This window comes from Ahaetulla prasina, chromosome 2 (genome assembly GCF_028640845.1).
Source record: "Ahaetulla prasina isolate Xishuangbanna chromosome 2, ASM2864084v1, whole genome shotgun sequence".
NCBI classification, from domain to species: Eukaryota; Metazoa; Chordata; class Lepidosauria; order Squamata; family Colubridae; genus Ahaetulla; species Ahaetulla prasina.
Genome location: NC_080540.1, coordinates 75,438,232 through 75,464,702, shown reverse-complemented (window position 1 = coordinate 75,464,702; position 26,471 = coordinate 75,438,232). Strand labels below are relative to the sequence as shown.

Below are 26,471 nucleotides of genomic sequence, written 5' to 3'. Positions count from 1 at the left end.
TGCTTTCATGCTTTCAGATCTTTTCTTTTTCCTGGTTCCCCTTCTTCAATTGCTCCAGCTATTTCCTTTTCACCACCATGAAATTAGGCTGAAGGTTGTATACAGCCCTCAGTTGCAGGTTGCACACTTAATGTTTTTCCTCTTGCTCTTCTCTCAACTTTTCAGTCAGTAATCTTGCAAAACATTCTAAACTTCTTGGGGTTGCTCCACTGTCACCTTATGACATTTCAGTCGATCTTCAGAACAATATTTGTTTTTTTTCCTATTTATATGCAAACCCTACATTACATTTTGCTATTTTATTAACAAACGGCGGTGGGGGGGGAACGCAGGGGGAAAAAAACCCTGACACTTTAACTCTCTGTTTTGTTATGGCAAGGACCACGTGGACACCTCCCACCCCCCTTTTTTTGGTACAATAGCGGCTAACGGCGAAAAAGCAAACCGAAGTTGCTTGATTTGACTTGCTAAGAGCTCTGACAGGACAAGGAGATAAGACGCTGGGATTTAACTCCCCCTGCTTCTTCCTAGGCCCGGACTGTCTCGGGTTCTGTTTTAACCATTTAGGTGTAACACACACACTCCCGACTCGCCCCCATCTTTGTCCCGAATGAGTTCCTTCTGCAGGTCCTCCAACCCTCCGTTTTTCTCTTTTCGCCTCTTTTCTGTCTACTGTGCCAAGTCCCAAGGGACGTGGGAACCTTTGTACACTCTCGGAACCTTTGCTGTCGGTGTGCCTGTTGCTGCCCGGGGAAATCCTCCAAGTAGCTCCGACTAAGGGGACGTATTACCGTTGCGTACCCCAAGCGGAGGGATTGAGGAGCGACGAGGAGGAGGAGGAGGCGGTGGTGGTGGAGGAGGCGGTGACGGCGACAACGACGAGCGTTAAACGGGGGCCGGCGCGCACTAGGAGCGCGCGCGCGGAGCGCCTCAGCGCCCCCTCCCCCCTCCCCCTCGGGCTCCCTCAGCGGCCCTGGCCCGCAGCCCCGCTAGGAGGTGAGACTAGCCCGGACTCTGGCTGGAGTCGCCAAGAGGGATGAATGGATGAGAGGAGGAAGAGACCGCGCACCAATGGAGGCGCCGGGGGAGCGGATGGGCCCAGGGGGTGGGTGGGAGGCAGAGAATGGGAAGCCCTCCGCCCCCGCCTCCCCGTGGCGCCAGAGAAAGAAGGCCAGGCATCGCATCGCGGTCGCCCTGAGAATGCATGGCCGCTGCATTGCTTCAGCCAGGCTTTGGCGTGGGACGGAAAGGCCGGCACGGGGAGGTGTGGGCAAGGGGATCGGGGATCGGGATTCGCGGGCCGGCGGCTGGGTGGAAGGAAGGAGGGAAGCTTGATGAAACTAGTGTAGGGAAAGAGTGTTCCCAGGGAATAAAGGCGCGGGATTTCTTCTCTTTAGCGTTTCGCTGCCTTGAAGGTTGGGAGACTTTTCAGGGTCCTGAGGGAAGCGGCGGGTAATGTACCGGGAGCAAAGATGAGAATAAGGTTGTAAAGCTAGGTGCTGGGTGATCGGTCGTTTGTCCTCCCGAGGGAGAGGGCTTATTCCTGCAGAGAATACGGGGTCCTTGCCTTGTTTGCGTGGCTAGTTCAAAAATACCACCAACTCTTTGGAGGATCTTTGGATCGTTTTAAAAAGACTAAAGTATTACGAAGTTAATATCGAAGGTGCCAAAGTAGCACAGTAATTTAGTCGCGCGCTGTGGAAAGACTTGGCCAGAATGGTATAACTTTATATTTGGCTGCTTGCTTTCCATTTTAATCAGTTGTGAACAAAAGTCTTGTGATAACACTTTGAAAACTTCAGAGTGAGAACACCTGGTAGTTGCTGTTTTATGTCGATTCTATTTAACTCTCCAAGTGTAACTTGTGGTTTGCTTAAATTATAAAGGCTTTTATTTTATTTTTATGTGTACATAAAAAAGTTAATATTTTATATTTTATGTTAACATATATACACCTAGGTCATTATATATATATATATATATGTATGTATATTTAAATTAGAATTACTCTTACTACTGAGTATTAAAGTGAAATAGACACTTCAGGTGGTTAAAGTTGCATTTATTTTGCCTCCATGGATTGCATTTGACACAGAGAATCAGAGTTTGAAAAACTAGAAAATATGAATTAGGATAGCTATGTCACATATTAAATGAAGTTATTGTAGGAAAATGTGATGATACATTGTATATTTAACTGTGTCTACTGAGGGAACAGAATCTGTCTGGAACAGATTTACCCCCAGTACACTGGTGCATCTGTTCTGGAGGATTGGACAAGAGACAGATTTTTGAAAAATATGGTTGTATTAGAAGAGGAGATCATAATGAATGGGGCTATCTTAAAGATTAGTTGGAAGCTAATACATTCAGCTGGTGCAGAATGTAGCTTTTGGTTTTTGAGTTGAATTCAAGGTGCTGATGATCTATAAAGTCCTTCATGGCTTAGGATCTGGATACTTGTGAGACTACCTCTCTCTCATGGTTCCTGCCTGCTCTATGAGATCTGACAGGGTCTTGTCAATAAGGAAGTGTCAGTGATGGGGTCAAGGAGTAATTCCTTCTCTGTTGCTATGGCTGGGATAGCATGCCCCTTCTCTCCCCACCCTGTCCATAGAGCTCCAATTATGTTGCCCTTTAAGACAGTCTTAAAAACCTGTTCCTCCAGCACTGGGCTGGGATGATTTGTGAACTCAGAGGGTAGTATGTATTTGTATTGTCTTCTCCTGTGAAGTGGGGAGACGCAATTATAGTGGTGGTAGGTGTACTCTTGAAAGGTCTGAAGGATCAGGTGGCAGATATATCCTCCTGGAGAAAATCTATCTATGTGGTCAGTAAAAGTTAACACCTATGTAATGACATATAATCAATCATATTATCAAGAGATTCTCCTGGCATGGCTGTTTTATTAACTCAAGTCTTTACAATTTATTCTCTTGGTTTTGTTTTAATCTCCTTTGTTAGAAGCTTTGAATCAGTTGGTAATTGGGTGACACCAAAAATTGAATTAATAAAGATTTTTTTAATGCCGTAACCAGAAAACTGAAGGATAAGGAGGATTTTCTTTTATGTACACTGAGAGCATATGCACCAAGACAAATTCCTTGTGTGTCCAATCACACTTGGCCAATAAATTCTATTCTATTCTATTCTAATAGCATGATTGAAAGCAAAACTTGAAAAAAGGGAAGAGAGAAGCTTGATAGCCAAATGTTTGTATAGAGACTGATTGATTATGTGCCATCAAGTCATTTTTTACTTTTAGAGACTACATACATAGATTTTCTTCCAGATGATCTATCCTAACATGTTATTTCAGGACTCCCAAGAGTGTACTGATCACCACTATAACTGAGTCCATCCACTTTGTATTTTTTTTCTCTTTCCTTCTACCTTTCCGAGCATTAAAACCTTCTCCAGAGCATCTTCGTATAATGTGTCTAAAGTAGAAAAATTAGAGCCTGGTAAGTTATGCCTCATATGAGAACCGTGGGCTGATTTGTCAAGAGATGTTTTATATTCTAGGGAAGGGAAATATATATAATTGACTTGTATTTCTTCCAGTTTTTCAGTTTTATCCGAAGTGCAGTTTTTGCATCTGGTATACAGATTTTTAATACATTAATAGCTTTTGCATCTTTTTAAAAAATTTCCTGGAGAGTGTGAAAATTCTAATTTGAATAAGACAGAGATGTAGAGAAATGGGAAATAGGAGAAATGAATGTTGTATCTTGTGCAGGAGCATGTCAGAAATTGTTCAGAGAAGTTTGAGTTTAGTAAGGCTTGACTAGACAAAGAAGACTTATTCAGTGAAATAATAATTCACACATTAAGCCAGGATAATTTATTGATTATGATATAGGATTAGGATGGGCTAGATTGGGGTTCAGGTCTATTCTTAACCAGCACAAACTTAATTTACAAGATTGTGATTATAGAGTAAAAGTAAAGAAGATGCTTTTAGAGCAGGGGTGTCAAATTGGTGGTCTGCGGGCCAGATGCATCATGCGCAGGCTATGCCCACCCCAGCTGTGCGAAAGGAAAAACATTGTGATACATCATGTGACTGCAACGTGATGTGGTGAGTTTGACACCCATGTTTTAGAGCAGAGGTCTCCAACCTTGGCAACTTTAAGCCTGGAGAACTTCAACTTCCAGAAAAGGAGTTGCAAAGCTGGCTGGGGAATTATGGGAGTTGAAGTCCACTAGGCTTAAAGTTGCCAAAGTTGGAGACCCTTGTTTTAGAGCATCTTGAGGTTCTGGAAGAAAGGCAGGATATCAGATATATTCAGTAGCATATTCTTCTATTTTTGTTGGTTATGGGCTAGTTGTTTCAATTCTGTTAGTGAGTCTGAGTTTTCCTGGGTCTTCATCTACATGCTTCAGTCAGGTTTTCTCTGAAGCTTATCATTGTACTTTCCAAACCAAGAGGTGTGATTATGAAATCAATCAATAAGGAAGTTGTATGTGAATCCATCTACCATGATTTGAAAATTTAAGTTTATTTTTCCCCCCCTTAGGATAGGTTTAGTATTCTAAGTAAGCAAAACAAGAAAGCTACACTGTAGATTTACATTACATGTAAATCAGGTCAGCAAAGTGAATGTTCAGAATAATTAAGAGGGAAAAGACAGCTGAGTTTAAATTATTAATTTATGAAACAGAAATGGAAAGGGAATGTGGGTGTCATCCATGTCTCATATGAAATATTGGAACAGTTGTAAATATGTATTTTGCATACATATATGAATAACCTTATTTTTCCTAAATGATTTTAAAAGGTTTTTATTTCCATTTACCAATGTGCATGAAGCTTTACAAAGTAAAATGCAGCCATCTCAGCAGGTAATAACATCCAACGGAACCTTCTAACTTGAAAAGTAAACATGTTCATCTCTAATTAATACTTGAATGACCACTTGAAAATTTTAGGGTTTTTCTCTAGATTGAAAGCTGAAAAAAACCCAATCCCAAAGAAGAATCAGTCTGATTCTTCATATCTTGATAAAAATACTGTTACCAAGATTGATTGTCAGCAATTATTTCTTTAGTTCTGCACACTTGTTTATGTCTTCTGGTAGCTTCTTTTTTGACTGCCTTCAATTTTTCCTAGTATCAGGGACTTCTTCACTAATTTTTGCCTTTAGGGTTTTATGTGCCTTAAACTTTAGTTTTGTTATTAATATCTCAGGGATATATAACAAGGAAGAAGACTGGTGTTACTTCACCTAGAATTGACTAATTTCTTCTGATCCAAGGTATTCTCCAATTTTCTCCAGCACCGTAATTCAAAGGCATTAATTTATTTAGCTTTTCCAATGGTCTAGACATTTGAACCATGTGTTATAGGTGGAAAGACCATAGTCTTTAGAATGTCAATATTTGTTGCTTATTGTTATTTTACAGTTTATTTTCCAAACCGGTCAAAAATCTTTTTTCCCAAATAGGAGATGTCTCTTTTATTTCATGGCTGCATGTCATAATTATTTGATTGTAGATAAGAAATATAGAAAATCATAATTCCTGCTGTTTGTGATAACCAAGTGATATCTGAAATTTTGCAACTGTGATCTAGTCGCCCTAGCAGGAATCTAATCTGCACTGTAGTATTAGGGTCATATTTTTAGAATATTATTTTTTGAGCAATCCTTTAACATGAATGATAGTGAATTCTACTGTCTTTATTATTGCAAGTAACAGTAAACTTCAGTTGATGGTGTTATTTCTGTAATTTATATATGCTGGCCAACACAATACTTATTAATGCTTTTGTTAAAGAATTATATTAGTTTAACTTTAGATTTATAAACTATACTTAACTAGAAATTAACCTTTAGAAATTCAATTTTCTGGTTTTTTTGGCGGGGGGAACTGGACAATGGTGAAGAAAACCATCTGAATTTGCTCAGCGTATTCTCTGTCAATATCATTTCTCTTAATTCTGATAGGAAGTACTAGTAATGCATACAAAGTATATGTTATTACTCTGGTGGATCCTGATTTGAAGTAAATCCTCTGTAATCCTCTGTTAGCATGTCCTTCATTGAAGCATGCCTTTTTACCAGTTGGCTGTACATTGGCCCATTTTTTTTCCAGGGGCCGAAAGTGTCTATTACCAGTCAAGTATAATCATTGATTATCATTTTCTCTAATATAATCTTATATAACTTTGTAAATATGTTAAGAATGTGTCTTTATTTATTCCTTGAGTAATACTATCCTAGACTAGTACAGACAAGAAGGAATTGAATGTACATCGTATATTAAATCACTGAGAATCTAGTATCTGTAATAGTTTGTAAAACTACAGTATTATAATAGGACAGTTTGAAATTGTTGAGCCTAAAAAGGGCTGGGAAGTGGCTCACCAGGCTAATGTAGCCTGTTATTAACACACAGCTGCCTGTAGTTACAATTACTGCAGGCTCGAGTCCCACCAGGCCCAAGGTTGACTCAGCCTTCCATCCTTTATAAGGTAGGTAAAATGAGGACCCAGATTGTTGGGGGGGGCAATAAGTTGACTTTGTATATAAATATACAAATAGGATGAGACTATTGCCTTATACATTGTAAGCCGCCCTGAGTCTTCGGAGAAGGGCGGGATATAAATTCAAATTAAAAAAAAAAACCATAGCTATCTGCTAGTCTTTTTGAGTTATGCATCGTTTACTTTAAATAAGTGCATTTGCAACATTGTATCATCTTGATTTTTCCAGTATAAATATTCGTACTTGCGAAGTAGACAATCCTTTTGATTATTGGGCTTGTAAGATAGTGCTTGTAAGATAATAATCCTAAATAATTCTCTGTTGAAGAGCTAATATTTAGTGTCCCTTGCATATTTATATACAGTAATGAGCAATGCAAGACTGCATTATTATACAGATTGGAAATGTAGAAACTGTAGCCTTGATCCAGAATACACCTTCCACAACCAATCAACCAATAATCACATAATCAACCAATGATTTTGTAAAATATCAGCAGAAATATATTTCCAATCAATACTCAGTTTTCAATCCTATAGAAACCTATCTTCCCATTATTTGAACTGATTAAGATTTATCTGATAAAAAGAAGAGAAGGACCAATGCTTGCATCTATTTTTTCCAGGGTTATAAAATAAGTTTTAAAATATGTATTTAGAATAGAATAGAATAGAATAGAATTTTATTGGCCAAGTGTGATTGGACACACAAGGAATTTGTCTTGGTGCATATGCTCTCAGTGTACATAAAAGAAAAGATACGTTCATCAAGGTACAACATTTACAACACAATTGATGATCAATATAGCAATATAAATCATAAGGATTGCCAGCAACAAGTTATAGTCATACAGTCATAAGTGGAAAGAGATTGGTGATGGGAACTATGAAACGATTAATAGTAGTGCAGATTCAGTAAATAGTCTGACAGTGTTGAGGGAATTATTTGTTTAGCAGAGTGATGGCCTTCGGGAAAAAACTGTTCTTGTGTCTAGTTGTTCTGGTGTGCAGTGCTCTATAGCGTCGTTTTGAGGGTAGAAGTTGAAACAGTTTATGTCCAGGATGCGAGGGATCTGCAAAAAATAAAAAAAAATAAAAAAAAATAAAAAAAAATATGTATTTATGGTAGTTAATATTAGTTTATTAAATTCAGGAAATAGTATCATTGCCCTATGAGGTTAAATATCTAATGCTACTTCATCTTGTATCTACTGAATATTTGTTGAGCTCCAAATAATATATATTTGCATTTCTGTATTACATGGCAGTTATTTTCTGTACAGATTTTCAAAGCAAATATAATAATATTTCAATTATGAAAGAACAAGTAATTAGTTAAGTGACAGCTTTTGGTAGGTTTGCTAACTCACACAAAAGTGGGTTTGGGTAAGTAGCACATGAATGCATTAGTACAAACTTTCCCATGGAAATCATACATATCTACCATTTCTAAAATGTGAAAGTGACATACTGTAAGTATAACTAGAAATGTGCAGTCTTTTGGATTCAGTTGGAAATAGATGGTTTTCCTGGAAACAGAAATAGCTGCTTTAATGAATTGAGCCAGCGTTGCATCCACCTTCCCCTGTGTTCCAAAACTGCTCTTATCAAAGCAATACAAATACAAAGCAATACATAGCCTTATTATTTATATTTATTCTGAAGTTTGCTTATACCCTCAGAAGAGCTAAGCATGATACAGTCATTTATCTTTTCTGAGTAAGTGCTTAAAAACATAAATAGCTATACAGAAGTGATATACTGAAAATGTTTCATTGAAATGATAGAAAAAGACTCAAAATAATGTATTGCCTGGTGAATAATGCAGTTTATAACAATACAGCGTCCAGGAAAGACTCATGAAGATAGGTCTTTGTAAAGTCAATATTGAGGTTAGTCAACTGGTCACTAATTTATAAATTAATGTTTTAAGTCATGTCTCTTACTTCTGCTTAAATAGCCATTCTGACTCTTTCTAGAAAGATTAAAGTGTGACTTGAAGACACCCTTCTTATTGGAAATGTTTATAAATATTTTTAAAATAATTTTGTTTTCCAAATTATAATATTTTTGAAAATATGTTTTTCCTTGTGTCTCTCTCTCTCTCTCTCTCTCTGTGTGTGTGTGTGTGTGTGTGTGTGTGTGTGTATAGATAGATATAGGTTTAGATTTAGATATAGAGTATATGGAGAACAGGAAAAAAAGCCTAGTGCAAAAAGTTTATGTATGTACTAGTCCAGAATATTGCTATTCATTCAGGCTTTTTCACCTTCAGGACAAATTCCAATTTGCAGGAAAAGTATTGCAACTCTGGACAAGAATTACAAACTATTCATAATCTAATTTGTGGTATTCAATATGAACTGCATTAGAGAGTCCTCAACTTACAACCATAACTGAACCCAAAATTTATGTTGCTAAGTGTGACCTTTAATAAGTGAGTTTTGCCCCATTTTACAAACTTTCTTGCCACAGTTAAATGAATCACTGCAGTTGTTAAGGTAATAACACTCAATAAATGAATCAGGGCTTCTCCATTGACTTTGCTTGTCAGAAGGTCACAAAAGTGAATTGGATCACATGAACCCAGGACACTCCAACTGTCATAAATGTGAGTCAGTTGCGAAACCAGGACACTCCAACCATCATAAATGTGAGTCAGTTGCGAAACATCTGAATTTTGATTAGGTGACCATGGAGATGCTGCAATGATGGTAAGTTGGAGAAATGGTCATAAGTCACTTTTTTCAGTGTAACTTTGAATGGTCACTAAATGAATTGTTATAAGTTGAGGACTATCTATACATTTGGTAAAGGTAAAGGTTCCCCTCGCACATATGTGCTAGTCATCCCAACTCTAGGGGATGGTGCTCATCTCCGCTTCAAAGCCGAAGAGCCAGCGCTGTCTGAAGACGTCTCTGTGATCATGTGGCTGGCATGACTAAATGCCAAAAGTGCATGGAACGCTGTTACCTTCCCACCAAAAGTGGTCCCTATTTTTCTACTTGTATTTTTTACATGCTTTCGAACTGCTAGGTTGGCAGAAGCTGGGACAAGTAATGGGAGCTCACCCCATTTCATGGCACTAGGGATTTGAACCACTGAACCGCCGACCTTTCGATTGACGAGCTCAGCGTCTTAGCCACCACATCCCTTTATACATTTGGTATAAGATGCTTTATTTTCAACCATAGACTTTTCTACTTGGGAGTTATTGTATTTAATTTGTATGCTTGACGAAGAGGAGACTGTATCTTGCAATTTACACAATGTTCTTAATGTATGATTGAGTGCTGTTGTAAAAACAGCTAGCTAGCAAGGCAGGACTTACCCATTTCAAAGCCAAAGAGCAGTTTTGTTGATTCAGAAAGTCAACAAAGAAAAGCCTAGCCTAGTTAGTTAGAAGTTAATTAGATTTTGCTGTAAGCATGTTCTTAAATATGGGGTAAGTTTCTGAAAAGGCAATATTATGTAATATCAGATTTCATACTGATAGCTATGCTGAAAAGAATAAGTTACCGATGTTATATAACAGTTTTACCATTTATCTGGATATTCAAAGTGGGTTAGATTTGGGTTGTTCTTAGATTGCAGCAAAGGTAATCCTCTTTCTTACTCAGCCAAGTCCCATGTCAAGTTGATTTTCTACATCAAGATAGGCCTAAATTAGAATAAGGATTATAGTTTAGAGAAATAGAAGAAATAAATAAAAGCAAATGTTTGCCACCCACTCAGATATGTAATGCAACTCACGTGCTAATATTTTAGATAGTAATTTATGATATTATGGAATCTGAACCTTGCCTACAGCTAAAAATATTTATTGGAGTATTGTATGCAATAGGCTTTTAGAGTTACTTTGGTGGATAGCATAGCTTGGGAACTTTCTGACTCATATTGTAAATGAGGCAACCTGTTCTGTCACCAGCAGTTTTTGTTCTATACTTATCATCAGATACTGCCATGTAATTATTTCTTTTCTAGAATTAGAATGGATACTGAGTTACTCTACTCCATTCCAATATAATGGAGGTGGTAAAAGACTGGGTCATCTTTTCTCATCCCAAGTGTGTGTGTGTGTTGTGTATTTCTGCTTGCCAAATTTTTCTGCTACTTTATCGTTTTTTACTAATCTACCAAAGAAATAATTTAAAAGATACAACAAATACCGTTTGGCTTTTATCTTCTTTTGATAGTACATCAGCTTTTAATTGCAGTGATTGCTTGTACCCTTCTGGATAATTCATTCCTTTGTGGATACTTCTTTCATACAAATCTTCTCTACTTTTGGGAGTTATCTGAAATTTTGTGTCATGATTGTTAATTATAAACTGTACAGGTCATTTTAATAGGATGATTTTTGCATGAAAATACAATAAATCAAATTTATTTGTCAGTCTTATCACGTGGGATTTGGTTCTAAATTGATTTTCTGTTGTATTTAAGAAATATTATGCTCCCAGATAAACTTAATTTGCCCTTTTATTGATAATAGTAAAATATTTCTTTGGTAAAAAATGATTTTTGATCTATATATTTATCTGATGTTATCTTATGTTTCAAAAAACTAAGTAAATTTAATTCTTAAAATTATTGGATGAATGGAGAAACTTACATGGAAATATTACTTTAAAAACCATTAGACCTGATTTTCATGTCTATCTTTATTAAAAATGTTTAAATATCTATTCTCATCTTGCTTCCCATTGGTAAATACTGGAATAATAAGGGGCTGTAGTTTAGTAAAAGACATTCACAAATATGAGGCTGATGTTTATACAGTAGTTTGTTGGAATAAATACTTGACTCCTTTTCTCATGTAAGGTAATAGAATTCTTCTTCCTCTACTTTTTATATTTCTCCTACTGCTTCTTCTTTCTTTATCTTAACCTTGTGATTTATCACAATTATTCTAGGTCATGTTTTCTTCAGACCCATACAATCTTGTGTAATTTGTGTGTGTAAAGTAATGCATCAAAAATAAAACTTTTTATGTGGTACCTATTATGTTAAGGAGAATAGAAGATGATTTTATTAAAAGATAATTCTAAGCTGTCAACATATTGTAATTAATCATTTGAAAATAATTTGCTCATCAATTTGAACTGAGTGCTACCACCATTGATTAAATGCTGATTTGTGTGTGTAGAGAGATTAAGGTTGGACTAGGGAGGTGGGTGTGTTATGTAATTTTCCTTGGTTTTGAACTGGGTTAGGCTTGTATGAAAAATGAGGGGAAGCTAATGTCTGTTGTGGTTACTTGGCTGGGATATTCATATTTTATATCTCAAGTTTGTCCTGTGGCAAATAGCCCTCTAAAGTAGTACTTAGTTATATAACTGAAAATAAGATAGCTATATGATACTGAAATAGGTAATGGAGGTGAGAGAGGGTTGGCTTTATGAGCAGACTTTGCTTGATCCAATAAGCAGTTCACCAGTGTAAGTTGGCACTGGTTGGGTATGAGCTTTCCTAAAATAAAATTGGATTTGATAAGATTTTTATTGTATATAGGATGTATCAAAAGTCTGGCCCTGGAGCCCAATCATAATATTAATATTTTTTTTCAGAGAAAATGTTACTATACATAGAGATGTTCAAAGGCATCAAAGGAGTAAGGAAGTGTTTAGAAAAAATGGCAACCAATTTCAACATTTAATGTAATTTATATGATACATTGCCTACAGGATCTGACTTTTGCTACATTCTATACATATTTTATTTGTCAATTAAGGATGGATAGCTTTAAACACATTATTAGAATAAAAATCTTCCATTAAAAGTATTCTATTCAATTATTTAATAATTTAGAAAAATCCTTAAATCTGACTGAATTTGTTGATTTTGTTATGTTGATCTTTTATTGAATTTTATTAGAGAAGCCACAATTGAAGGTCTGTAGCCAAACTGGTTATTTAAGTTGAAAAAATAGAACATATTCCTATTTGCTGGGAAGATAAATTTAGACCTAATTTAAAAAGGAAATAAACAAGCTTTGGGAAGCACAGACGTCACATTTAACATTATGTTTATTTTAAGGGAGCTGTTATGTAACTGTCTTCTTGCTCTCTGGCTTTATTTTTCTTTCTGTCTTTCTTCCTATACTTAATCTGATTAGATTAGAAATCTAATTTCTTAGATTAAATTTAGATTAGAAATCTAATCAATCCTGAAGAAATGGAAGCAATCAGTATATATTTAAACAGTGCTCAATTTGGATTGGCTTGTACTTTAGGTCCCTTATTTTGCTCTTAATAATTTCCAGTATAGCTCTACAGTGTTGGGTTCACATGTAATACTAACCGATGATTTCTTGATTTAGCATCCCTGACTGAGTTCACATAATTATTGTGAATTGTGACACTCTGGCTTCTTATATGTGTAGCCAATAAGAGAAGACTATATTCATTGCTCAATCATTTAAGTATCCTGTACATTTATAGTTTTAGGTAGGATCAAATCTGTTCAGGGTTTTGCAAGTCAAAAATAGCTTATGGATAAAATCCAAATATATACCTTCTTGAAAGAAATACTTTCCCTAGTTAATCTGGAGAGTTCTAATCCTACCTATCCAACCTCCCTTGGCCCTCAGAATTTACTCTGGAAGAACTCCAGTCAAATTGAAGTTTGTACTAGTTGAAAATTGTTCATATATTACTGGGTTACATTTCTTGCATCATATAAGAGTTACTATAAGCTTAATATTCAATCAATATATTATTGAGAAGTACATTTTCGTTAAACTACAGTAATAAACCATTTTTCTATTGGGATGTCCCAAAGGTGCTTTTTTCAAAAGGCAACTGAACTGTTTTGTTTTTGCTTGAAGATGTTTCACTTCTCATTCAAGAAGCTTTTTCAGAACTGAAGACTAAAAATTAATTATACATTAAAACAGTTTAATAAAAGGTGTAAATCTATACTAATTCAGGTATTAACACCTTAACTTGTTAGCTTTTCAATTCTTCAATCTATTCCACTACTTAATTTTGATTTTATGTTGTTCATCTGCTTACCTTATTATTGCTCTTTTGGTTGTACACATACTGTATGCTTTTATTCATTTAACATTTATTCTATAAATGTTAATTGATTATATATCCCTGTTTACATTAAATATATGACTTGTAATTAAAATTTATTATAGAAAATTCTGTAAACCATTATAGCTAATAACAGCATGAGTTACAACATTAAACTATCAGTATTTGTCTTATTTATTTTAAAAGTGTATGTAACAGAAGTCACAAGAGTTTTCAAATGTTTAGCATATTTTATTATAAAGTGAGCAAATGTATGCATGTTTTATATTACATTCGTTGGAAAATATTAATCAGGAAAGATTCAGATATAATACCGTAGATTATAATCCTGCATGCTTTAAGACAATTTAAACTTGCTTCAGTTTGGAATTGTATCGTCATAGACATGCATAGATATTTAAAGTGCTTGTTATCATGTTACCATATATTTTCAGCTGTAAATTTAAATAAATGGTTAGAGACTTTGTCATTATTCCCATGCCTTGCCATGAAAAGGATATCATAATTCTAAAAAGTGATGTGTTAATAAAAGTTCTAAGTTAGTAATAGAAGAATTTGGAGAATTTTCAACAAACTTGGCTTGTGCTACATCATACCTTACAGCTTGTAATTTTAACTGATGTTTATTTCCTCTGTTTTAATTTGTAGGGCTGCTGTAATATAGATCATGAGCAGGTAATGCACAAGGAGTGCTATTGGGAATCATGTCGGACGAATCAGTCTCAGGGAGTGATCCAGATGTGGACCCAGATTTGGAGCAGGAGGATATGGAAGAGGAAGAGGAGGAAGAAGATGATGAGGAAGCAATGGAGGAGGACAATGATGGAGATGATGAAGAAGATTTACTTGATGAGAATGGTGAGTTAATGGGTTTGGGAAGCAATGAACATTTTGCTGGAAGTGTGTATTCTGGTGATTTTAATTTTATACAAAAATATAGTTTTAATTGTTTAAATTTTATACAAAATACAGATTTGTTCATTCTGGAACATTTGATGCAATTTTGGAACACTTCATAGTTTTGATAATTTATATAAGGAACAGCTATGTCCTGGGTTGGTAACTTTTACTGCTATGACTAAAACAATATGTCAAATTTGTAATCTGGACAGAGCCATTTAGCCAAGAAAGCCTACATCTTGCAAAAATATCCAAAGGAATGGTATGCTTTTAATTCACACAACAATATCTATGATATATTTCCTGTAAAATGTAGTGTTCCGACGATGCCCTTAATAAATCATGAGCCCCAGGCCAAGCTTCAAAAGAAATTCACTTATTTATTAGGAGTGCCATGTCGGCACAAACAAAGTGAAGCCAACTCTGCTCTCACTTAGTTCACCTTGGCTCTGACCCTGTTTCCCCCCCCCTCCTCCCAAAGGGTCATCAGTCACATTCCCCAATCCGGGCTGTAGAAGTCATTCTCTTCAGCCACTGTGAGTCTCCTTGGAGACAGCCTTAACAATTGCCGGCTGGAATGTGCTTTGTTTTGACTGATGTACAAGTTCCTTGATGCAGCTGTGAGGCTCGGTTCCCCATCTCCCTGCCTATGGCAACTTGAGAGCAGATCAGGAATGCTTCACGAGTTGACATGGTACTTAAAAAGAAGATTTGAATAAAATAAAATTACAACCAAAGTTGTAAGTAGCTTCTTTTATTAAAAAATCTCTGTCATGGAAATGTACTAAAATATAGAGTATGCTGATATTCTCAGTATGCGAATATCAGAATAAAGTTCTACTGTTTTTGATTATTCTAAACAATTTGTGATCTGACTTATTGGTAATTATTCAATACAGAAATCTGAAATGCTGTAAAGCACTGAACACCCCTCATCTTTTGGAAATGTTATTCATTTTTTCTGGTATCTCTGGGAAGAGATATAAGACTCAGTAAAAAATGCAAGATGAATTCCTTGAATTGAAGCATAGAATTCTAGTATTGGACTATCAGATGATTCCAAAATATCTTACAGTCAAAAAATGAATGTGGTGGCCTTCATTGTATCTAGTATAATGGTAGATTAAAGTATTGGTGTCAATTAAAGCTATGTAACTAATTCAGATTGATAGTTGTATCTTTGATAAATTTGTTTTGATGTTTTTAAAATCCAGTACGACTTTTTGGGAGTGTTTCAGTAATATTGGCTGAGCTTATGGTTATCTGTGAATGTCCATGATTATGCCAGCTCCCACACCTAGCTTCTTTAAAATGTATTTTCCTGCCTGCCTCTTGTTTCCATCCTCTAACCAGAGGGGAAAAAATAATTTAGTGGTAGGCAGATTGCCATAAGCAATTGACTAGCAGTGGATGTTAGCACATGGGTAGGTGAGACGTAACCAGCTGGTGTTCAAGATAAATGAAAGCTATGATTGTCCACATTCTTTTGCATCTGTATCCTTGGCATCCTTTCAGAATCATTACATAGTTACTGCCAGGATTTAAAAATTCAGAAAGAGAGAAGGCAAATCTTCTAGTTTTAGTGCCGAGGCAGCTGAAAAAAACCTAAGTAATAAATACTTCCTTGTTACACTTATAGCTTTATGCCTGCTTTTTATGGTAAAGAAAAATAAGACAAAATTGACTGGTTGAAGATGTGTGATTTTTAAGGGCTAGGTGAGAGAAACCTATTTAAAGATGCTTGAGTTTTTAAAATTTTATTGTGGTTTTATTTGTTGACAATATGTATATACTATACAATACAAAAAGTCTAATGCATGTAAAAATAAAAACAAAAAAAATCTCATCATTTTTAATTTTTTTTTTAAAAAATAGTGTATTTGTTTAAAACAATTAAGGACCACAATAAATAGCTATTGAAAAGAAATGAAGGTTGAAGGAGACATTGTGGATGTATAATAAAAGTTATGTATAATATCTGGCTATAAATATTGTAAAATAAATAAGTAAATACACATTTTCTTATGTGTGTGCTGGCACACATTGACCAGAAAGAATAATCTACTCCACATAATACTATCACTATTATTCATAGGCATGCTTCCAGTTATAGGTTGGAAATGTGGAAGTATGTTTAGTATGATGAACTATGTTAACTTGAAACATTTATTGCATTTAACAGTACAAGGAAATAGGAAATAGAAACAGAAGCAAGAATGACATAAACATAACTGTTCTGTAGGGATTAATTATTGGGATAGTCTCAGTAAATTTAATTATGGGCTTATAGCACTTTGGAACGGGCTGTTCTTTACCAGCATAGTGATGACATTTTTTAAAAAATCTGCTCTGCATTTTTGAAGGGAACACTTTGTTTTAGAGTCTCTTGTACTGTTTGGTATAGATAGTTTGTAGACTGGCTTCTGTTTATTTACTGCTCATTGTAATAGAGCTATGTGAAAAGCAACAGGAGACCTGTACTAAAACTTATTTTAATATACATTATATACTGTGAGTTGAGTTGCTATATGAGATAGATGGCCATAGAAGTCTTGTAAATAAGGAAGGAAGATAAATACCATTGTTATACTGGGGGTGGAGATGGAGAAACAGGTATATTTATCAGTTGTGTAAATAACTTTCTCAGCTATATGCTTGTTAAATATTATACTTGAATTGACTATACTTAAGGTAGGGTATACGATAGAATGCCAACAGCTGTTTACCAGGAATTCTATGAATGTATGTGTCTTTTTCTTACAACACTTTTGAATGAATGGAAATCATATTATGATATCTTAGATTACAATATTTGAACTAGAGGGGATAAATTTTTACAGTGGTTTCACATATTTGATGTACAATTAGAATAATTTGCATTGCATTACCACAGTTCTTTCTTCCAACCAACTGTTTAAAAAGCTGTAATAAAGTCAGCTGTACATGGTGGTAAAAATGAGCATGTCTTCTTTCCTAGCTGACATCATTTTGATTGGTCTGACAAATGACCCTTCATGGTAACCTAAATGTGAAAGATGATGTTTTAAGAATGTTTTTGATATTCTTTATGATAAATAATATGTTTAGTGATACAAATTGATATTTAATACACAATAATTTAGTGAAAATTAATCATCTTGATTGACATGAGATTCAGACAGCATCATTTTAAGTATGATTCATTGCAATTACTTAAATATAATGATTCTAACAAAATAAATTCTAATCTGTTTTATCTGTTTTATTTATGTTCTTAAATATTTGAAGCTGTCATGTTTTTATCAAGTCCTTGACTTTTAATTAAAATTCAGTATGCTATAACATATAAATATTTTGTTCATTTCTCACTTTTTAAAAATTGTACTTGTGTAGTTGTGAGCATTCTCATACAGTCTATATTTCCTGGGTCAGGGCATATCATATAAAGATAGTTGACCTAACGAAAGTCCTTGACTTAACGACCATTCTTTCAGTGATGTTTAAAATAACGGTGACATTGAATGAAGGGACTTTCAACTTGATCTTCAAAGTTATGACCATTGTAGCATCCCTGTGATCACATGATCAAGATTCAGGTGTTGGACGGTCTGTCTGTAGTTATGACTGCAGGGGCATTTCAGCTCCTCCTACTTGCTTATCTCCCTCTTTGCCATATTGTGCTCACTGCTGACCAACCTGGCCCTTTACAAGGCAGCTACTGGTCACATGAGGCTTTTTCTCCAAGTTGCAGACAGTGCTTTCCTCCTAAGACCAGGTGAAGATGAGCAAGATACATTGAAGCCCAGAGTCATGGCATGCCAAGAAGCCCCTGAGCTGCAGTGTGGCAATCAAATAATCACTAAATGGACGTTTAACAATCCTGGATAATAAATATTTGTGATTTGTTTCTGTATCTGCAAATTGCTACCTGAACTGTTTTAGTTCCACTGTCTTATGAAATAGTTAATTGTTACATTATATATTTATTTACTGGAACCATTTCTGTGATTTTACCGTACATAAGAAGGCTGTTCTAAATTGTAGGAAAAACTTAGTATCAGTCATAAAACTTTTAAAAGGAAACCTGTTCACTTATGGTGTTTCTTTCCTTAGTTTTTGGAAGAGTAAACAAGATGAGCCTAATGACTTAAAAAAATCTTGATATTGAAAAAGATTTAGTATTTGAACAGCAAACTATATTTATATTTCTGCTTTTATTATATAGATTACTATCTTCTTCCAAGGTATTGACCTTCTCATTTAATTTTATTGATTTTGGAATATAAAAGTAACAATTAACTTGGAAAGAAACTGTTTCTTCACAATGTTTTTAAGCATGAAATGGAAACTTGATTGAGTGTAGTGGCTTTAAAATGGGCTTTGGGGCTTTTTATGTCTTAACCTGATCCTAAAGTCAAATGACCCCAATATCTTTGTTTTACAAGCTGTATAAAATGCTTTTATACTGATGTAGTTGCATAACAGCATTATTTTCAAGATCTTTACTAATCCTAAAAACCTGTCTCTTCATGTTTACGTGGGTTATTTTTTCCTCAAACTTATAGCAACAAATGGCTATATGGCTGTCAGTCAATCTATCTGTCAGAAGAGCTTTTATAACATTTATTTGAAATTGCTCCGTGTATGCATACAGTGGCTCCTTCTGTAGACCATTCTGTTTCTTCTCTATATTATAATTAATTTTTTGTCCAAATTATCACTGACTTCAAATTGAACTACTACATAGTGACTGATCAAACATATAAAATTCATAGAAATGTGTTGAAATATATAGAGGCTTATTATATGTGGTAGTATAATGTGCACGCTGGCTTGGAGTAACACAGCAGTATCATGTACTAAGTGTTCCCTAAAATCTAATCTCCCAAAAAGATGTCATTGTTTTTATAAGAATATCTATTCTTATAAAATAGCTGCAAAACTGAACTGCTATAGTAGCTGTTGAAAAAAAAAACTTTAAAAGTATAATACAGTTGTTTCAAAATCAAATGTTGTTCACCACAAAAAATACCATATGTAAAGGGAGATGTGATAACTGAGGGCTCAAATATAATTTGTCTTTCATTCAGTTCTTTTGCTGATCAAGTATCAGATTTCTTGATTATGACAGTTGTGTACTAAAGTGTGCTACACAGGTTGTGTGTGGACATTTATTTGTTTTAAATAATTTTAATGGCTTGGAAATACATACATTAATAACCTTTTCTTTATCTTTCATTGGTCTATTATAGTAAACAGCCAATAATATAGTAATATCTGCCTACTTAAAACAAAGCCTTCTGTAATCATTGCATAATACAAACTACCTGCTTCCCCTTTTATTTCAGTCTCCTGTAAAATAAATAATAATATCTACATTGACCCAGCAAAGATGTATGAATAGAGAGAAGTAAAAACAACTTTAAACAGTTGTGACTTTTAATATAAGGCATGGAAAAATTACTTCAGCCAAATAAGTTCTTCATGGGGGTTTTTTTTTTTGGTTTTTTTTTTGTATTTTGGTACTTAATTGAAAAAATTTCTTAATTGCTTTGAGAAGCATCTAGCATGTATCTGTAGTGGCAGCGTGTCACTGAAACTTCATTGCAAAGAAGACTGGAAAATAATTTGGGTCATCGTGACCAAAGCTATTCATAGAACATTAAGAGAAGAACAGAATGTAAAAATGTCAGTTTTTATAGCAGTTGCTTCAACATTAAAAGTCTAAATTTGTAGATTTTGGTTGACTTCTAATATTTATGAGTTAATTATTATCATATTAAAATGAAGAGATTTTTGGGAGAAAGTTTTGGGAGAAGTAGAATATTGCCATTTCCATTGTCATTTTCCTTCCACATGAATCTTTCATATTATTTTGTAGAGAAGTATTTAAGGAAACATCCATGTACGTTAACATATTTAAGCCAGGCTGAAAATAAAATTCATAGTATTGAACTGCATTTCTTAATGCTAGCTGAACTCTTGTGGGAAACTGTCATCTGCTGCATGGGTTAGTGTTGTGAGGTTTTTTTATTATACTTGATAAGTTTGGCAAGTTGGTCTCTTGGATTGTACGTCTTGACATTTGGACACATTCATAAAAAGTTTATATAAGAAGCCTTCAGCATTTATGTAATTCAGTTTCTCCTGTGTGCAGCACTGAGGTCAGAATAAGAGCTCTTGGAGTGTTTGGGGCATTGTTCTGCTTGCATAATCTTGGAATTCCAAGAGAGGTTGCCTGTCACTGAACTTGATCTTTGGATGTTCCAGATTGTCAGTGGGTGCTACATCTGCTGCTTTTTCTGTTAGACTCTCTCTTTAAAAAAGAAAATCTGTGATCTTTCTTGCCTTCCTTCCTTCCTTCCTTCCTCCCTCCCTCCCTCCCTCCCTCCCTCCCTCCCTCCCTCCCTGAAACCACATAGACCTCTTTGTCAAGAGAATTTTAAAAGTATCATAAAAACAAGACAACTAGAAGTACTAGCATTTTAATTTGGAACAAATGCTTTTTCAGTTGAGAATACAGAGTACTCTTTAGCACTCTTTAAGAGTTTTTTTTTTACAGCGTTCAGAATAGTACACTAGCAGCTTACAGCCAATGTCCTGTGTAAATGTTTTTACCCAGTAGGCAGGATATAAATAATTAACAATGGATTATTAGAATATTATAAGATATATAATAATGTAACATTATGGTTATTAATTATGGTATTCATTTTGAAAAGTTATATTCTGACTGTTGGGTGACTTTTAAGAAGTAGAGTAAGCATCACTGACATCCAATAAACAAATAATATGTTAAAAACATAAAGCTAAACTACTGGAGGGTAGCTCTTTATTGTGTTCCCAACAGCCCTAGTCTCAGGGAGCAAATCAATGGTTTCCACAGAGCAGGGAGGAAGTGAATAGTAGTATCAATGAAAGCACCGAATTACTGTGATATAAGCCCTGTGCCTATTCTACATGCGTTGCATCCATGTCCCCAAAAGAGTAAGATTGTGGCAAAATGGTGCAGTGTTGCTTTCTTTATTTTGAAACTAACAAGATCCTGTGGATACTACGGAAAGAAGTCCACTACTCCCCCCCACTCAATTGCCATTATAAATCTTATAATGATGCTTCCATCATGTTCCAACAGATTTTTCCCTGCATGTGCCCTGCACTTGCTTCAGTCACTATCTCTCACCTTTCACTGCTTGCAACAGCTCTATTACGGAGCACTGCAAACACTGGATCAGAAAAGAGAACTTTGGAGCCGATATATGAACCTCTGGGAGGTTTAGGGAACTCCTTTTCCCTAAATGCTGTTAACTGATGGGACCTTAGAGATGCATGTACTTTCTAGCTGCCCCAGTCCTTTAGAATAACCTCTAATCTGAAATTCCCAGTCCAGAAAGTCCTTTCAGCCTTCTGGAAGATTGTGAAGACCTAGCTCTTCCTGCAAGCACTGGGCTAGATTAAAATTGAGTCAGGAGATAGTTTGGTTGGTCTAGCACCTGGTGGGAAGTGTTGTTCTGTTTCATCCCATTGTTTTTATTGGGCTGATTCCACACTTATCCCTAACTAAAGATCTACATCACTCAGAAATAACTGACTGGCACCTGTGGCTCAAATTCTCATCCATTATATCCAGCCAAGTTTCTATCATTCACTCTCAAATAGCACCTTGATATGCATGCATGTATGTGGTCAATTGGTTTTTGATTTTTTTTAGCTCAGGCAGCAGTTATTTTGTGCTCAATAATGATTGTGAGTGCAGTATGAGAAGCATATAGGAAATATTTATGTAATTATTTTATCTATTTATAAAATTTATTAGCCACCCATATTACCAACAAGGTGACTCTGGGTGGCTTACAATAATAAAAGATTTTATATATAAAATCTGGGAGCAGGGAGGGGGGATCAACCACCTCCACTGTGATGCTCCCAATGGGGGCCCCAAGCTAACTGGCAGAGCCATGTCTTTAGGCCCTTAACAAAAGATCAGGAGGGTTTGAGCCAACCTAAAATGGGGGGGGGGAGATATTCCAGAGGGCAGGTGCAATGCAGAGAAGGCCCCTCTCCAGAATAATCAAGCTGATGAGCCCTGCAGCTTGCTCCTCTGCCAGAATAGGTGGGATGGGCCAATCCCAGGGAAATGAGACAGTCCCTCAAGTAGCCTGGACCCCGCCACAAAGGGCTTTAAGGAGGATTGCCAGCATCTTGAATTTGTACCTGGAAGTAGTCTGGCAGCCAATGCAGCTCGCAGAGCAGTTAATGCTACATTGGCAATTTTTTGGGCCCCATGAACTGCCTGCACCACCGCACTCTGTACCAGTTGTAGCTTCTGAATGCCCTTCAAGGGAAGCCCTAGGTAGAGTGCATTACAATATCCTCGTTTTTGTCTTGCCTGTGATAACGTAATTTGGAAAACTATTAAAATTCTGCTGCTGTGTGTAGGACACATGGAAAGAATGTTTCCAGAGAATGTTTAGAAAGAATGCTTCCAGAGAACCTTTATGAACACCCTCATTGTAGTATAATGGTAGGGTGGGGTATTTTTAGCTATTGCAATAAAAAGGCAACTTAAAATAAAGAACAAATGGAATGATTTGATATTTAGTTATGCTGTGTATACTGGTACAAAATTCGGCATTTCTATTTTGGAGGCATTACCTTAGTGTGCCAGATTATTTCTTCCAAATTAAATGGCTAATAGTTAAAGCTCTTAAGGGACACATTCAGCAATTCTGTGTAGTGACACAAGCTTAAAAAATATCCTACAAAATTTAACTACTGTTAAGTTTTTTTTTTATGAGATGTGAAGATGAAATGACAATGAGATGATGAATCTAATTAATCTAGTTTGATCCTCCTTTTAGTATCAAAATTATTGATGATGGTGCAGTATTTCATATATAGAGAAGCACCATACTGAAGATTTTCTTTGACTCTATTATCATCTAGAGTATTTGTAAAGAATTGCTCTGTGAGCATATCTGGGTCAGGTAGGTGTGTCACTTTATGTAATCTTTATATAATTAGTTCTTTGTTAGGTCTCTCTCCAGAGTAGGAGGAACCTAAAGCTACTGAGTTGTCTGGAGAAGTGAGACTATACTTTGATTAGACAGTCTTATAGAAGTGCAGAGTTTTTTTAAAAAAGGCTTTGGCATTTTGACATTTGCCAGAAATTTCTTATTTGCCATCCTTGGCGGGAGATGAATTAATGTATTTTCACAGATAATAAAACAGCAATGAATGGTTGTTTTCTTCACTTTTGTTCTACATAAATTGCTAAAGTTTTTTTGTTGCATTTTATGAAGTAGAGATTGATGAATTGTTGAAGAAGATCATTTCTGGTCTTCTTTTCATATACCGTTTAAAATAAATTATAGACTTCTTTAATAAAGGAAATTGAAGGATATACCATTCTTGCTCTTATTTAGCTGATCTCAAAAACAAACAAACACCCTAAACATGATGAGACTGTTAGTATTTGAATAAGACTAACCCCCAAATACCTGGGAATTCAGAAAGCACCCAATTCAGAAAACAATGATAAATCATTTCCTTACTGTTACCAAGGAAACTATAGATAAAGACCTGAAGTTTTTAGATGTCAAGCTCAACTTGAGATGTCATCTTTAATAATCCCTTTCAATTGATAAGGTAGAGCAATTTTTTCTGTAACTAGGATGGATGCTTGTTTGAATCCAGAAACAAAAAGAAACTGTTCTTATATATTGTTTATATAGAGTGGTGATATTACCTGGATTCATGTTCTCATCAGACAGAAGTTGACTCTTGTACTTTTGTTTGCTGATATTATATCATAATATAAAAAGATGGTACCAGTTTTACTTACATGTGACATAACACCCTTTCTTCAAAGTAACATATAGAATAGATGACAAGAGTGTAATTCAGGCTACTCCTTACAATACTAGTTTTTTAATGCATGGAGTTTTTGTGTTTGATTTTCTTTCATTTTAATCACATTAATCTGTTTCATGAATCATGTTGTCCAGAATTCATTATATCACAGAACTGGTTTTATTAGCATATAGGACATTCAAAATAATAATGCAACTGTTCCATTTTCTGTATATATTTGCTAACTAACTAAATTTTAGGATATATAGGCTTTTTAAGGGATATTGAGAATTTGGGAGAGAAAAAAATAAATGGATTTGGGAGACCTCTGACTAGAAACAGGCTGGGGTATACTAATAATAAGAAGCTAATAAACTGGGAACACAGAAAATATTTGGTGTATCATATCATAGTTGAAGGGCACGACTACACTGGAGATACCTAATATTCTGCTAAATCCATGTTTTTATTTAATTTTGTTGAAAATTAAATAATGCATTTAATGCATACAAGCAGCACAAAGACTTTAGCAAATGTATGTGAGTTATGACTTTCTCCCTCTCCTCTCACGAATGCTTGATTTTTCAGCCTTTTGAATTCTGCCTGAATTCTGCCTTTGTTTTTAATTCTGGGGAAGTCATTGGTGTGATGACTCAGCCTGCAGAATGAAATCACATGGATTGCTATTACCACTTCCTATTGCCCTATTTTAGCACTCTTTTGATCCAGTTACATAATTGTGAATGAAACAGAAAAGCCAGTGGGGTAAAAATGTTCCATATCATATTATGAAATCTTGGTTGATATGATATGCTGGAACAATGCTACTCAATATAAACAACTCTGAGAAAATTCAAGGAAACCAGAGTCTGTTCTCAGTACTAGGAGTTTTCCTGTTAAATGAATATGAGCTCATTTGTTGTGACATTTTCACTCCACGTGAATCCTTGAAGTCCCTGTCTGTTCTAGAAAATGTATCAAGTTCACAATGTGACCTGACTTGTGCTTCCAGGAAAAAACCAGGAGGGGTCAGTTTTGGTTCAGTTACACATCTTACTTAGGTGAATGTACAATAGCAGCTATTTGCTTTCAAGTTGTTTCTTTTAAAGGGTTTTGCCAGAATAGAGAGAGTTCTCTGAAAAAGCAGTGTGAAGTAATCACACTGTTTTTAAAAGAGAGTTTTGGTACACAGTGACTTTTGACAGATATAGATAAACTTGGTCTTCTACAGACCTCTGGATTTGTACCGATACATGGGCTTTCAAACAATGTGGAACAAGAGTATCTTCCATGTAGTCTAATCTCATACTAAACTAGTCATAAGTAGTTGGAAAAACAGGAGAAAAGGAAGTTGAGCTGCCACAACACTAGATCTAGGAAGCAGTAGCATTCCATCCATGTTGTTTATGTTTCATGGAGTTTCACTGAAATGTTTTCCAAAAGCTGCTATTTGATTATGTATTTAAAAAATAGCCTTTTTTGCTATATTAAATATCCAAGACATTTTGTCCAAACCGGCATTCCCTGTTTCTTTTCCTGTAAGAAATTCCTCTGTTACAGTTTGTTCACTTGGCAGTACTTGACCAACACTGGAATTATTTGCTGCAGTCACATATTATTTATTGTGTCAAGGAGCAGGTTGACATTTCCAGCTGTGGTTTGACATGATATCAGAACTTTTGTGGTTGTGTATGAGAGGTTCACAAAAGAATTTGGAGAGTTTTGATTCCTCAGCATTTCCAATAGATGGAAGTAAACATGAAGTGCATGGTCAAATGATTGAGAAATCATTTGTTTTTTCAGTAGGATCCATGTTTGTTATAGGTGTGAAAAGAAAGAAAATTACTCACAATTTATTCTAACATTGTCTTTACAGATCAATCCCGTGAAGCAGTTTTTGAAAGTGATCTTGTTCAACATGGGGAAGATGGAGAATGGCAGCACTCTACTTCAACTACCTCATCTCAGAGTGAACAGGCAGAGAAACTGTTGCAGAACCAGCACCAGAGCCTGGCCTCTGAGGACACCAAAAAGAAGAGGGCTCAGAAACCTTCTCACATGAGGAGGAACATAAGGTAAAGATGCTTTTTAAAAACATTTGAGAGTTTTAATATTTTCACTGACACGATATTCAGGCATAATTTCCTGAATCCAGGTTTACGATGGTCTGTGTTCAAGAGCACTAGACAAAGTGGAACTAAAATCCAGTT

General features: G+C 35.3%; 1 protein-coding gene across 14 annotated transcripts in view; it reads left to right on the top strand.

The window, feature by feature from the left end:
* The first annotated feature begins 811 nt into the window (after window positions 1–811).
* Window positions 812–26,471, top strand: part of RAD54L2 (RAD54 like 2) — a 72,893-nt gene continuing 47,233 nt past the window's right edge. For 5 of the 14 annotated variants that reach the window (XR_009153210.1, XR_009153211.1, XR_009153209.1 and 2 more), the window contains exons 1-3: window positions 814–996; window positions 14,179–14,388; window positions 26,138–26,336. Coding sequence is in view for 8 of the 14 variants with exons in the window: in XM_058166920.1 (XP_058022903.1) it covers window positions 14,235–14,388; window positions 26,138–26,336 (353 nt within the window). In the remaining 6 variants the exon portion in view is untranslated. Of the gene's footprint in view, window positions 997–7,467; window positions 8,925–14,178; window positions 14,389–26,137; window positions 26,337–26,471 lie in introns of those variants that run through there. The other 9 variants (XR_009153214.1, XR_009153213.1, XR_009153212.1 and 6 more) reach the window with 4 other exon arrangements.